The following is a 16,190-nucleotide window of genomic DNA, read 5'->3' as shown; positions in this document are numbered from 1 at the left end:
GAAAACAATGTTGTTTTACTACGCACACTTGGCATAACATTTAAACCTTTAAGGATCTTTTCAGACTACATTTTGACTAAAGGTTATAAATAATTTCCAGACAATTAAGGTATTAGTTTGGATGAAAAGCTCTGGAGGATTGTTATATCAGAAAGGAGACAGTGGAGAGATCACAAACCAGTGACAGCCTCCTATACAGTGCCCTTGCAGCTACTAGGAGGATTTCCAGATCGAAGTCTAAGTTTGCACATCTTGAGAGGCATCTGTCAAAACTTCCTCAGAAAGACATGTTCCAAAATGACAACAAAATGGTTTACTTTATAGTGTTATAAAGTTACTGTATAATATGATAACAGATTTCTATAGAACATTCTCTATTTTAGTGAAATCTTTACATTTCCTAGCTTGGATCTTGGAGTGGAAAAGCTCTGTTAAGTTATCCCTAATGACTGAAAGAAGGCAGAGACAACGTTCTGTTTTCTTTATAAACAAAGAATCTTTTCCATTTGGCTTAATGGATGGAATTTGTGGCTGACTAGGAAACCTGTAGGATGGAATCAGACTTTTTTATACTGTTATTAACTCAGGCCCTTTCCTGTATCAACTGAGCTGCCATTAATGCAAGACAGCCTTGCACATCGAATACTTTAATTTATTAAATTCCTGTCCCTGGCAAACACTGAAGTTAAAGCTTTCTTTGATTAATTAATACCCTATCATTAATTTGTATAATATAAATAAATAAAAAACTTAAAAGATTTTGGAAAACAAATGACAATTTAAAAAATCAAGTTTCCTGTGATTATATCTGTCTCTAGGGCTTAGTATTGAAGAAATCTAAAATAATGTCAAACCTTTATAAACATTTAAAAGTTATTAATAATGATGTAAACTAACATATGAGGACACATAACTTCTATGCAATACATTAGCACAGCATAGTGATACTAGTTGAGCATGAGGAGGAGACTATACAAGCAGTAATAAATTTAGGAAAAGGATAAAAGAGAAAAGCAGCAAGCATGCATCTTGGAGTCTGTCCAGAAGAACAGAATAAACTAATGGATAACTATAGCTAATCTTTGTGTAAAGTTGCGAGGAGCTTTAGGTTTTAAGAAAAAAATGACCAAGATCATAATTTAATATATCATCCAAAAAAATTATCTTTCAGAAGTATAGCTCCCTGAATACCACATCAAAGGACAAAGTCAACACTGATTCAAGAGGCAAGGTTACAAAGTTATTCTGCCACCAGCACAGCTTTCAGTAGCAAAGAGATTTTCCATTCAAGTATAGACCTAGAACATAATCTCCTTGGCTTGTAACACACCACAGAACTATGAGATGAGTAAGTATTGGTGCAGACTGTTCTCCTGACATGTCGTATTGTGATAGAAAATAGTTCCCACTGTCTCCAATGAATCCAAATGTGAGACAAGAAAAACACAGTTTGCTTGTTCTACACTTCATGGACATAGGAGTGTACTGATACTGATTGAGAGACTGTTGCACATTTAGGAGTTAGAGACCCACGTAACAGTTAACCTGAGCAGGCGCAGCCTGTGCTGTGCTGCGTGCACAGTGTGGCATTCAGGCCTGTGTCATGCTGCACAGACCCCCTGGCTGCAGGATATATTCAGCAGCTCATTGTAACAGAAGAGCCTGGAGATAGGCAACAGGTTTATTTGCATCAAAAAAATCAGACTGAATGAACTATATTTCCTATATATTGAAAATTATTACTTTAACTGCCTTTCCCCCCCGCTTCCCCCCTTTCTTTCTTAAGCAGCACAGGAATTATTATACTAGTTTGTCTAGCTTTGCCTGTCAGTAGCTTGGTAACTCTTAAAGCACATGTTACTAATGTATATATTGATATAGGTATCGTTGTTGATGTTTGAAGTTAATTGGCTCTGAGCTTAAAGTGTCTTCCTTTTCATAGAATTGAGTTCACTTAATCTATAGTTCAAATAAACTTCATCTTTCTGGAGCATAAGCTGGGAATGAAATCTCAGGGGACTCAATACGAATTAGCTGGGGTTTTTTGTTTGTTTGATTCTTTTTTAAAGTCAGCCAACTTCATACTAAATCTTACACATTTCCTTATCAAAGAGGACTTCAAAGAGTCTTCACACAAAAATGAGGAATCACTTATGCTGGCTGGAAGTTTAGATTAATTTTATCCTGTTCACATCACTTCTGATTACTGGTTGTCTGAGCTCCCAGTGCAGTAGCTCCTCAAGTACTGCAGTTTAAAGTCTGACATTTTAAGGTAAAATAGCATTAATTTTAGTTTGCCTTCACATGCAAGAATGTCACCTGCCATAGTTTGGACAGGGAAAGTGGTAATTTATTGGTTGCGCTGACTTAATCTATGACTAATGGTTCTATAACCTCAGTCTTTACTTTTGTGTTATTGTTCAGTGCCATGAAAATTCTTACTTCCTAGTAAATAATACAAACTAGTTAGGAAGAGTTTGTACTGGTAGGTTATAACTAAAGTGAAGTTAGCTTGATTCAGTGTCATGGATTTATATAAATTACAAATACACTGTACAACAGAGAACCTGTTAGAGGAGAAAGCCTCCTGCACAACCTCAGAGTAAATAAAGAGCTTCAGAAAATTTTTCTTAATTTAAACAGTCCTGCAAATCTTTTATGAAAACAAGAGATGGCAGTAAGAATTCAAATAGTCTTCTACCAGCTATTTTTTATAGCAATAATTTTATACTTTTTTCATGTTTGAAAACAATCAGAATTTAGTTTTTATAAACATGGAACTCTCTGCAGCTACAATCAGAATTAGATCGTCAATATTAAATTCAATTTTTGCATTCTGACAAGTAAGATTCTTCAAATATATTTGCATCTGTATACGCGTGTTTCAGCTACAGCGTCACAAAATTAAAAGTCTGTCAGCTTTCCATAAGCAAAACAAGTTACAACTGTAAGCTAAGACATATTGTATAGGAAGCATTAAGGTATATCAAATGATATCTTCTATGGACTACATGTCATATTACAACTAAACGTCATGAATACCCCTCTTTTTCTGTGAAAAGTTCAATGGGAATTCAAAACCAAACTTAGCTGATGTATAAATATCTATACCTATTAGAAGCATGATACGTATTTATGGAAACAAATAAATATGCATACATAAATAATTATGTAATTCTATCTATGAATCTATATACGTGTACATATATATGTATATGTCTATCTCTATATGAACTACATTCACACATTTGCCAGGAATCTATTTCCAGAAAAGTAGTGATTTTTTGTGAGAGCCTCTTCCCTTCTCATCTTGCAGACTCTAATGAAATGATTAAGCAGTATTAAGTTGAAAATTGAATTGTCTACAGAACATAAAAAGGACGTCTACACACAATATCTTGACTTCAGGATCTGCGATTCCAAATCTATCCATGCAATGATTAGATGCCATGGGCAATTTTTAAATTTTTTATTATTCACTTTGTCTTAAACAACAAATGCAATTTAAAAACCTAATTTATCAAGTACTATCAAGAAGTCTGTTGTGCCCCTTTCATAACTTCTGTTAACTGAATGCCATCACTTTGTGTTTATTCCTTCCATTGAACTGATAATGTAAAAGCATTAACACAGGGTTTGCTAGACAGAACTACGTATCTTTGATTCAAATTGCATCCCCTTCTTTTGCAGAATATGGATAACAACACTGTTCCAAAACAACCTGCACACTTTATGAGGCTAACCTTTTGCTTACTCTTCTAAAAAAATGACACATTTCTTCCACACTTTTCTTGTCCATCTTGTATACTCGGGAGAATATTAGCACAGACTGCTAATATTTACCCAAGTACAGAAAACTTGCATTTGGCTTTGTGTGGTGCTTAAAACCTTGATGATCCACTGTGGAGTTCAACAGGAAATTATGCATAATATGACCCTTTTAAAGTAAAAAAACACGTAAATTCTTTTTAATATTATCATTAAATACATGCTTTCAAACAAACTTAAGGAAGTTAGATTATTCTGTATTTTGCATACTACCACTAAAATCTTAAAAGATCTTAAGCACATAAAATTATCAGAAAAATGAAATATATATTAGGTAATAAAAACCCGATACATTTTAAAGTATGTGATTCCTATTTCTTTAAGTGTAACTCCTACTTACTTTGTCATTTACAAAAATTAACCAAGTAACTAAAATATAGTTAACCATGCAACTACCCTTTCCTGCAATTTGTACTCCCTTGTTAGCTCAGAACGACACTATATATTTTTAAATGTTGAATCCCTAGATTATGATCTTAAAAAAGAAAAAAATATTTCATTAGTTAAATACTTTTATATAATGCTAAATATGAGTGGCAAAGATATAGTTTTAGTGTACAGTATGTATTTTTTTGACAAATGATGTACTGGAAACAATAATGACCATGTAAAGTAAAACCATTAAACACTAAGATTAGTTACTCTGCAGAGAAAAAGTTATTATCTCACTAAAACCCATCCTGTAATAGCATACACTACATAAGTTTACAGGGAATTATGATTATCCCACTGTGCTCTAACACTAATTTAAGACCAAATTATCTGTCAGCTTTTAATTTTTAAAATAGATTAATACATAACAAGGAGTTATTCTTTAGCTTAATTGAATCACCATACACAAACCAATTTTGAGATTCTAAAATTAATTATTAGCAAACATTCAGAAACTAGTTTTAAGAAGTGACATATTTTCCAGGGCATATAACCCCCAAATAATTGTTTCAAATAAAGTTGCAATTAAATTAATCAAATTCAATTTAGTTCAATTGAATAAAATCAATTGAATAAAATGAATTAATGAAATGAGTTCAAATAAAATATTGCAAATAACAATAAATGAAATTTCCTGTGCCCCCTACTCTAGGTATCACTGCTCAAGCAGAGGGGTTGGACAAGATGATCTCCAGAGGTCACTTTCAACCCCTACCAGTCTGTGATTCTGGGAAATTAATAATTTAATAAACTTTAATAACTTAATAGCATTAACTTCAATAAGCTGAATAAAAGTGTAACAGACACAAAATTGTGAAAAAATCTGCACCTGTTAAAAATGTGCACAAAAATTAAATTAATATCCAAATTAGTCTCTGATTTAAAATTTTTCTCTGCATAGCACAGGAAGCAGGTAATAAATCAAATTCATAAACTTTAAGATGAAAGACATCAGTAAAAACATACAGTCCTTATAGCACCAATGCGTCATAAAGCGATAAAATTCAGTTCCATTTTATAGATGAAGTGAAGCAATGAGACCAACTTACAGCCCAGTCTCATACTCTGACTCTGTCTGCTGCCTTCCTTATCTCTAGACTAGCTTGTTTTATAAAGATCAGTCTTGCAAGTACCAGTGTTGCAAGTACCACATATTGTGTAGAAAACTAAAGCTGTATTTTGACGCAACTTGGAATATTTTTTAATAATAAATAAAATGGTTTCAATATGTTAATAACATAATTAGCTACTTTGATATAAAATTCTATTGATTTCCTGTTATTGCTCCATCGGCAGTTTTTAGTATGTTTCCTGCTCTTGTATCAGCAGTGATTGAACTGCTATTTACATGTTTCAGTCACCATGATGTTGAGTGAGAAAATTTATGGTTCCCGCATTATTTCAGGGCATTTGCAGATCCAAGCAGTCAACAATTTCCTCATTTATTCATATTTACCGTTTGCTGAGTTATTTTAAGAATAACACAGACTATAAACTGTTTTTTCAGAAGAAACATAGAAACTGCGATTTGGATCTCCTGTAAATTATAAAATCTTTAAATTCACCAGGCTTACATGTTCATGACATACAAACCTTTATTTACTACACTTCTCCGTGTATTAGTAGGTGCTAGTGTCTTAATGATGAAAACTATTATAAGAGTCATTCATTCTGAAGTAAATATATTGTCCTCTGGAGTTCCTTTTGGCCTTTTCTATCTGTTACTTATCTTATTTCATAATTGCTTATTCTAGAAAAATAGTTATCCTTGAAGGAAAAGTCCAAGTAGAAGCAGGGAGGTTTTCTCCCTACTGTTGCAAGGAAAGAGTGCCTGTAACATATATCTCTGCCACATACACATGCACATACCATATAAAGAGACAGGTGTCATGAGAAAAAACAAAGCCTACCTTCTTTTTTGTTTCCAGTGGCTGCAATAGATCTCTTCTACATAATATCAACATACATTTTTAATACTTACACCTTCAGTTACTCCCATCTAGTTTCCCTAGCCTCTATACACACAAAATAAAATTTAGACAGTGTTGATAAAAAATTGAGAAAACAAAGTATTTTGACTTAATTAACGCTGAGATCAGTAGCCCAGTTTAAAAAAAGCCCCCAAACAATGCAATAGAGCATATGAAAATGATTTCTGTTGGTGTTTTTGATGATTCTCTGTAGTTTTATTACTTACGGCAAATCTTCCAATCTGGAGGCCTCGTGTCTTGGGTCCAGCAGATCATAACCACATTCATTATAGATTTCTAAGTAGGAAACATGAGTTGTATACACTTTACTGCTATCCTGGATAAGAAAAGAAAAAAGAAATAGAAAATAAGAATAGCTATTAAGAGAAGTCAGAGATAGATCAGATGTCAAATTAATCACTATAGCTTTTACGTTGTTTCCTCACTGACCTTTTCTTTTCCTGGGTATGATTTACATTTTCAATTCATGACATTTTTATGTTTTCTGTTACTGTATGTATAAAGGCTCAAGAAGAAAATGGGGAAAAAAAAACCAAACCCCAAAAGACTCACACATACAAAACCCCAAAACAAAAATCCCCCCAAGCCCCCAACAAGCCCATGAGTTTAGTCTGGGGTTTTTTTGTTGTTCCTTATATCTAGAAAAGTCTGTATACACTTAGAACATGGCAGGCTGCTTACAGAACCATGCAACATGCCATTTTTCACTTCTATGACAAAAAAAGAATGTATTATAAAGAGCTAAACCCTCATATTATGGACAGAAAGACTATGCTTTAAAAAAAAAGGAACAACAACAACAAAAATAAATCAAAGATTTACTTAATTTAGAAACATCAGTGACATACTGCTTTCCACTCTCTTTATCATAATATTTAAGCACTGTATATGATGTTGGCTGTTCTCTGTAATCCTCATTTTTCTTTGTACAATACATTGCCAAAATGTAACTTAACACAACTGGGTTTTGTAGACAGAACTTTCTCCTGCACTAAGGCCAAATCTAAACAACATAAACCTCAAAATAATGGGCTATGATTTCCAAAATAAAAGAAAATTAGTCACTTCTTTTCAGCAGATGAAGCCACTGTGAAATCACTCACATCACACTCCCAAGAGCAGTTTAATAATCCAACCCACTACAGTTGGTTTGCAAAATACTTTGAGATATGAAATTTTCATTTTTGTTGAATAGTTATTTCCCATGTTTTTTTTACTGATAATGACAGTTCACTATTACAAGGGACACCATTTAAAAAGATACACTACAGATGGATGGAAAAAATGTAGTAACTAACTGTTCAAACAGAAAGCTGTGGAAATAGAAGAATTTCTGACCAATAAATTAAAAGGAAATATTGTTAAAAACAAAGGGCTTGATTTGCTTCTCATTCAGGGTAAAAAGTTTTGTTTCTTTACTTTCAGATTGCACTGTCTTAGTGCAAGTAAGAGCTTCAAAAGTCTTGTGTCCTTGCATTCACTTTCTCTGGTTCCATCCGACTTAGGTTTAGAAGGCAGATGACTCTTTTACTGTGTCAGCACTGTCCAAAGCACAGTTGTAGATAAAAAGAAATGGAACAAGGGAAAGGTATGAAAAGAAATGTGGAAAGGTGGAAAGATAAAACACCAAGAAGAGATGCTTCAAGATGCACCAAGAAAAAAAAAGGTATGAAACAAAGATTTGGAAGCAGGCAGGCAGAAATACCCCTATAAGCATAAGTAGAGGTTTTGATCCAAAGCCCAGTCTGAAAATGGAAAAACAAACATTTTTATTTTTGTTGAAACTATGTGCTGAGAAGGCAGCAAATAAACTATTTATTCTTCCACCCTATTTTGTTTTTATTACATAATTAGCACTAGAAAATAATGTTGATGTGTTGACACCGTACATTGCTGGCAATTGCAAGATCAACCTGTTCACTTTCCACAGCAAAAGTCCTCCATGGGGTCATGTGAGTGCAGCAGAAGGTATATGGCAACATGATCATGTGGGGTTTTTTTCCATTTCCATTCCCACAAGTGCAAACTTTTGTGCACCTGCAATATGCTGTGTACATTTACCTGCCAAAACCATACTTTGAAAGAGCCAAGGCAATTATTTAATATTGTTAACCCTTATTCTGACGGGTCATGTTCATGTGACTGAGACATATGCCCTTATGAGTAAGAACTGGTACCGTGTATTAGAGGAGTGACAGAGTACAATGTATCAATCATCAAATAATATTTGATTAATTAAATAGCTTTGTTAAAATGTGAAGATTAATCTTAAATGCACCATAGGCCCAGTGAAATAAATGAAGAGCTAAAACATATCACACGAGACTCCTCTCCTGCTCTTCACTTTTGCCTCCTATACTTATAGAAGCATCAGAATGATTGACTGTGTTCACTCATATTAGTATTACAGATACTAAAAGATAATTAAATTTCTCATAAACATAATGAACAATCATCAGTGCACTTACTCTGGCACACTCTTTCACTTATTCACACATTTCATTGTATACAAATCTCAAATGAAATAATTCTACAATATTTTGATTATAACCTAACACATATACACATACATAACACACATATAAATGCACATAACACATGACCCTACATACTCACGTAGAAAAAAGTTTATACCTGCAATGCCAATCACTACTGGTTTTTCTCACAGTCCTCGTATATGTGGCAAAAACCAGGATATGTTACTTAAGCTTTCTTTCCAATCTGTAGGCTGCAGGTCAGTTAGAAGACTTATGATTTGGAATGACTAACTTAAAATTAACTTCCGTATTCAATGATAGATTTTGTTGCTGATATCTTATTTGAGTTTCTGATCATTTACTTATTAGAAAAATTAATATAAGGAGATAATAAGACATATTCAGGTGTGGAAAGACCTTTAAAGTTGGGGGTTTTTGTAATTTGTATTTGTTCTATTTCTATCGTTGCTCTTCAACATTGAGACACTACAGTGTACTTGTAGCATTTTAAATTTTACTATTGGCTTCTGTAAAACAGAATTGATGTAATGTTTTCTGTACATAAAATAAATAAGTTGCCAAATTAAGGTTCAGGTATCTTTTCGGGGGACACAGTAGATCCAGAAGAACCATACAATTAAATTGCAGTCAGTTTTCTCCTTCTCCCAGATTCAGCCCATTTTCTTTCTGCCAGACACCATTAGCTCCCCTGCCCAGGAAGCAACATCACATTCTTGTTTAATTGAAAGTAAAAGACTTCAAATTCACTGGGGTACTATGATCTGTAAATCAGTTTGATTAATTTTTAAGTGCAACAATTACACTTACGATTTCTGCAAGGCATTTTTTCTTTTTGTAATCACAAAAATATTTCAAGACTATTTTATTTGCTCCCTACTTCCACAGCTAGAGTTGTTGAAATATACCATTCATTTTTACATCACTGGATTCACCTAAAAAAGTAAGTTTCTAGCTCTTTGGTTTGGGTCAGTTACCACATTGGAATGATGTGTTTTGCCTTATAAGCTATGTAAAATTCAGTATTCATAATGGCAGTTGCATTGAGCTGTCAGTGGCAGGAAAAATCTTCTGTGCAGTATTTAAAAAATGAACAGAAAAGCCTTAGGAAATAACTGGGACAGAACTGTAAGACCCAGAAATACTCTAAGATGAGGAAAAAGGGAAGAGACACAGGAAATCGTATTGGGCAGCATTTACTACTGCCTAAATTTTTGGTAAAGCCCAATCAATATTTTTAGAGTGTAGTGACTATTTTTCCACTAGAAGTTTCAGAAGTAAAGTACATGCCAAACTCGTTTTCAGAATACAGTTTACTACCTTTGCAAGTGTTTTTCTAGTCACTGTTAACTAGTGTTTATGTACTGATATTGGTTTAAAAACAGACCAAGGGATTTTTTTTTTCTTTTTACTTCATTTTTGAAAGAATGCATTAGGAATAAATGAATGAATGAATAAATAAATAAAATAATTACAACAGCAGCAACATTTCTGATATTTTACTATTTACATCTTTACCTGTTCATATGTTATACATATGTAATTATGCTAAGAAATGTGCCTAAATGTTTCTATCCAACTATATTCAGTAAATAAGACTTTTATTACTAATACCATATACACATAAAACTATTCCATAAAAGTGCGTAATTGGAGTTAAAAGGAAAACAACAGAGAAGGAAAATTAATATCTATTTTCTTTCAAATACATAAAGGATTTGCATTACTGACTTTAAAAAGAGCTTTTCATCGTAACTAGATGTATTTAACATTTTCATTCTATAATATATTCTAGCTAATAACTGACATTAGGTAAAATAAAGACAGTAGATAAAATAAATAGATGAGCATTTAGAAATGCTTAATATTCATTTTACTACTGTAAGGATTGGTTTTTTTCCTGAGCATCTGTCCAGCACAAAGAAATTAGGTAACTTATGAAAAGTGAAAGTAATGCTCCATCTTTTTTTATACAGGATTGTTGTTTTACATAGGAGTCAGAGCCATTTTTGTACCAGATGTGTGATGCAATGCATACAACACAAAACCAGAGTGGAGCTAACCTATGTGTTAAGACACGGAGAACCAATTGTGTGATCTGAATGTACACTGTACCAATTAAAAATAGCATGGTTTTTAAAACTACAAAAAAAAACCTTCAATGATGTCTGTTATTTTCAGTCTACTGCAACAAATCAGGTAACCAAAACTATTACCAATGTATTCTTGCAAAAGACATCATGTCAAGTTAGATATTTTCTTCAGCATTAATTTTAGTGCTTCCTCTAACACTATTATAAAAACAACCTTTTGCAACATAGTTAAGTATTTGTAAACCAGACATTAAAAATTAACAGAAAATAATGTCCCATACCTTCTGCAATTGATCAAAAATATACGATAGAGTCCTGGGAATGATGCCTCGGTCACTGTAACGTTCTGCTCCTCCCGTGATGGTAAAAGTTTTGCCACTGCCTGTCTGACCATATGCAAAGATAGTACCATTATATCCTGCCAAAACACTATAGAATAAAAAAATGGGAGATAATTAATATATAAGGCATAACATATTCTTCATGATCAACTTTATATATCACCAAAATATAATTAAAAGTAATTCTTAATTACATAGCAGGTGTCTTCAGTAATACAAGAATATAGTTCAAGACATGTATTCTAGATTCAATGGAATTTAAACTCTCTAGAACTGAAGGGCTTTTGATGCCTTGACTTACCCCATTATTCAATATCATCATTAGTTAATCATATTTATTACTATATATATTACCTTTGTATGCCTTTTTCTTTGGCTGATGATTTTTTGCAAGGATGATATTTAGTCTCTTAAAAGACTTTGGATGTCATTGATACATTACAGGTAAAGAATCTAGAAATATTTCACATATGACTTCATTAATTGCAAACAGAGAAGGCTATATAATGGTTAGAAACTCATGTAGGGACACAAGTTATACCAGGGGCCTTTTTTATTTTGAGAATACTACTATACTAAACTATCAGAGGACTCCTAGCTTGGATAAGGGTATGCAGGAGAACCTGTGCTTATATCAGAGTAGTAAAATCTTCATTTACTATGAAAACACAAAACCACATTGGTAAAAGCCAATATTTCTGTTAGAACTGTGTCTGTACAAGAAGTTTCTGTGGAACAGCAACTGTAGCTATGCAATGGCATAGCTTGAAATGACATTCAGAATCAATCATCTTTTTTCACACCTCTTCTACTTGCAGAAGAGCCTAAGAAAAGTCTAGTTCAAATATCATTCTCTAATTCACCTCAGTCTCACTGTTAACTTCCACCTGATTTCCACCAAACAGTAGATAAAGCTTAATGACAGTAGTATAGCTGTACACCATGGAGAAAACACGGAACTTGGCTGCAGCTGACATACAGCTTAGGAGCCATGGCTGACTAAATGGAATTTTCAAGTTGTGACTCAATATATTTTGAGACTTTTGGTCCTGATTTTGTTCTAAAGGAGAGGGCTTTTAATGCAATGAACAAAAAGCAGTCCCCTAAATTATGGTGATCTAGATTAACAAATGACAAGTCAGTACAATTTGAAGGAACTATTTTTACATGTGAATATAGCATTTTTTTCTTCTTAATATATGGCAAAATTTATTGCACTATTTATGAAGACAGTGTCATATTTCTCTTTACCCTTTGATGGGCTGATGTCTGAAATATAAACATAACATTTCATTTTTCCCTTGATATTAAAAGTGAAATTTCGGGTATCCAATGTTCAAAATTTATATTGACATTCACAGTTGACTATCATGCATTTCCCTTGTACAGCTCTGTCTCAGAAGTCAAAGATGCTAATAATGTATTTCCACATTTCTAATTCCATTTCTTGTTAATTATTGTGAACTGTCCTGAGCTTGAAGAACATTTTAAGTGCTCTAAAATTTTATACTTCACACTGACCGTATATAAACAATGAGATAAAAATGATGCCTGTAAAAGGAAACCAAAATTGAATAAAATTATCAAAAATTATTAGAATCATAAATTAAATAATGAAGAAATCAGTTACTGACTGTAACATTCAGATGGCAAATCAAACCAGAACTCATGAGAGTCTATAGTTGACAGGATGTATGATAAAGAAATCAGACTAGACTGCCAAGCTTTTTTCTTTCTTTTCAGCAGCTGTAAATTACAAAATGTTTCCTGGATTCATCCACCTCAAAATTGTTCTACCAGCAGCTCCTGACAAAATATATGAAGGGAGTATTTGAACACAAATAAAGTAATCAAGAAATAATTCTTTTCTTGATAAAGCTTATCAGAGGCAAAATCTACTTTGGATTTGATTCACTATGCTTAAGGACCTACTAATTTTGCTAAAGAAAAAGAAAAGCTAAAACTATTCTTGTGCATTTTGTTTATCAAAAAAGTGATAAATAAGCTAAGATTCTAAAAAATAAAAAGAGGGCAAACAACCCTTGCATAAGAGGAAAAGAACAATGTATAGATAGCTGCTGGTCTGGCGCCACAAGAGATGCAATGGTTCTCCAACTTATTAAAGTTTACTTAAAGGCCTGAGTAGGTGCCAAATTGCTTATTTTAATCCATTACAGTAGGATGTCAGAGACAAAAACAGAAACATGTTGAAAGGAACTACAGTGAACATCTGCTCCCAAAGTCCAAAACGCCCAAGACAGAGTGTATATAGTTTTTAGATTCCAGATGTTAAAAATCAAAACAATTATTATTATAAAACACCTCATTCATCTATCTTAGTAATTTCTAATGTCCACTGTCACGGTATCTGAATGCTGAAGACAGTAATGAGTTGTCAGAAGGCAGGGAGTATCAAAAGAAGCTCAGAGATGGCAGATTCAAAACAAGGAAGGGGAAATGATTTTTCATGCAAAATGCAGTTAAGCCGTGAAACTCTTTGCAATGGGATGTTTTGGATGCTAAAAGTTCACACAGACTTCAGTAGAGACTTGACTAATTCACGAAAAAGTAATTCACTCAGGGCTACTAATCACAGAGAAATCAGTAAGTCCCTAAATTACAAACAACTAGAGGTTAAGAGAATACTTGGGAGAAGTAACTATACATGTTTACAATGTTGGGGGTTTTTGGTTGGTTGGTTGGTTTTGGTGGTTTTGTGTTTGGTGCAGTTTTTACCCCCCCTCCCCCCTCCCCTGAGCCTTGACTGTTAGTCCCTGTGAGAGATAAAACATTGAGCTAGATGGAACTTTGGTGTGATCCAATACAGTTGCTCTTCTATATTTATGTCTCTGCTTTTTGGTTCTTCTAGATCTAGCACTTTGGGTTGTTGTCTTCTTGCTCCTCTTCTTTAAAGTTGTTAAAGGTATGCATTTTCAATTACTGTGACATGGCCCCTGCAGAAAGGTGTGTTTTGCAATGTGTCTAAAAAAGTGGTAAAGGTTGTGGCTGTAAACTGTTGACTTGAGGTCCCTGTACTTAAAAAAGCTGTTGATTATGATCACCACAGGTGTAAACATAGGATAGAGTGTCACATACCATACACTGTCAAAGCAGGTACAAGAGTCTGTTAGTTTTCTTTGTGTTATTTGATTCATATATTTCTGATATTTATTGTAGTGCACTAGCACAGCTCTGAACAGTTTTCCAGAAAACATCAAAAGTTCAGGAAATATAAACATATCAATGTCAATAAAGTATTATCTGATGTAATTAAAGGTAATATTAATACTGCAAGGTAATATTAATACTGCATTGCACAGATGCACTGCGGAAGTGCTGGTTAAGGTTCCACAATTAAGCTGCACTTTAAAATCTAAGACAAAAGTTGATCATCTTTTTTATATATTTGTGTATAATTACCTATATAATTGCATCCTGTCTATGTTTACAGCACTTATTTCTTTCATTCAGAGTGTATTAAAACTAGGAACAAAACTAATTTAAGAAAAGCCTGCATGAGGTGCTAAGGAAGCCTGTAAGGAAAAAGGACTAACAATAATATCAGTGTAACTGCTGGCAAAGCCTTCTAAGAGTGAAGTGCAACCCCCATGAAGACAGGATGGAGAATAAATTCCCTTTCTAAGTCTAAGAAGAAAACCACCTTTATAAAAGACAAGGGACTAGGAGTTCATAAGGACTGATGAAGCTCCTTTGTCTTAGACACTTGACAAAGCCAAGTGTCTCTCAGATGCTAAGGGTTAGTATAGTGAGAAGAAAATATACAAATTCTCCCTTTTGTCACAAAATGTAATTGCATCAGGTACCTGAAAATGTTGGCAACACCAAATATGAGATGACGAGACGACAGTGTGTTTTATAAACAGTGTCCACCAAAAGGATCCTTGAAGATTCTCATCTGCAAATTAAGCTATCCTTAACAGTAGTGGAACTGATTTTCTACTGGGAAAGGTGGTAGAGAATCAGAAGCTCTTTTCTGCCTATTCTGCAAAATCTACTTTGTGAGATGTCAGTTCACCCAGGCAAAGCCTGTGTCTTTGCTCTTTAAATTCTCTGAAGAAAAACCCCAAACCTTTGTTAAAGGTAGTATTTGAAAGTACACAGTTGATGTGGTTATTGATGGTAGTCTTGCAAAGACTTTACAATATGCATACGTAAAGATCATACACTAAAAGGACATTTTCTGTCATGCTCCCTAAGTGTTACCAGAATATCCAGAACTTCGCATTTTTTTTTCCTCCCAGGAAGCTGAGTTTTGGCATGGTAAGGAGACACTTTGTTGATTAAATTGTCTCTTTACTACTTCAAACAAAACACATCAAAGACACATAACCCAAGTAGAGGCTTTGCTGAAAAGATCTTTCATACACTTATGCAATGTTGTATAGCTCCCTGTTCAGAAGTTCATGGACTACTTCCAGACAGATTAGCTAAAATGTTCCTGGAGAAATCTGTCTCCGGTGTATTTTTCTGAAGTTACTCCTGTTATGATTGTTAGAGTGCCTGGAGGGCCTTCTTTTTATAACAATACCAAGCTCAGAACTATAAATCCTGTTACAGAGAAAAATAAGTTTTTAAAATACAATGACTAAAACCTGTCCAAATGTGTACTTTGTTTCACTGTATTAGGAAATTCGGACAGTTAATTTTCCTTACATGCTAAAACATGCAGGCGTATATTTGTAACACTTTGTGATAGACTTAGCTTTTATAAAAAGAAGAAAAAAATGCTATTCATCACAAGATACATAAAGCAATGTTTACATAGCAAAATGCATAACAATTTTAACTACAGAAATATTTAGGGTTAGCTTTAAACCAAATACAGAAAAATAGATTTTAAAAAAGTCAGTTTCTAACAAATAATTTGTTGTTTCACCTTTGCTTCTATTGCTTTACAACTAGGTATGCCATGTTCCTATCTGGAAAATATAGACCAACTTAAATGTGTAAAGGAAAACTGTAAGTTGTCATGTACATGAGCAGTAAGTT

The 16,190-nt window shown here is 33.4% G+C and overlaps 1 protein-coding gene across 1 annotated transcript in view; it reads right to left on the bottom strand.

Moving 5' to 3' along the window:
- Positions 1–16,190, bottom strand: part of KIF6 (kinesin family member 6) — a 178,916-nt gene that overhangs the window by 147,031 nt on the left and 15,695 nt on the right. The window contains exons 4-5 of the mRNA XM_075089133.1: positions 11,121–11,268; positions 6,458–6,567 (exon numbers count right to left, since the gene is read on the bottom strand). Of these exons, the coding sequence (XP_074945234.1) occupies positions 6,458–6,567; positions 11,121–11,268 (258 nt within the window). The remainder of the gene's footprint in view (positions 1–6,457; positions 6,568–11,120; positions 11,269–16,190) is intronic.

This window comes from Phalacrocorax aristotelis, chromosome 3, assembly GCF_949628215.1.
Source record: "Phalacrocorax aristotelis chromosome 3, bGulAri2.1, whole genome shotgun sequence".
In the NCBI taxonomy this organism is placed as follows: Eukaryota; Metazoa; Chordata; class Aves; order Suliformes; family Phalacrocoracidae; genus Phalacrocorax; species Phalacrocorax aristotelis.
This window is presented reverse-complemented; position numbering and strand designations above follow the sequence as displayed.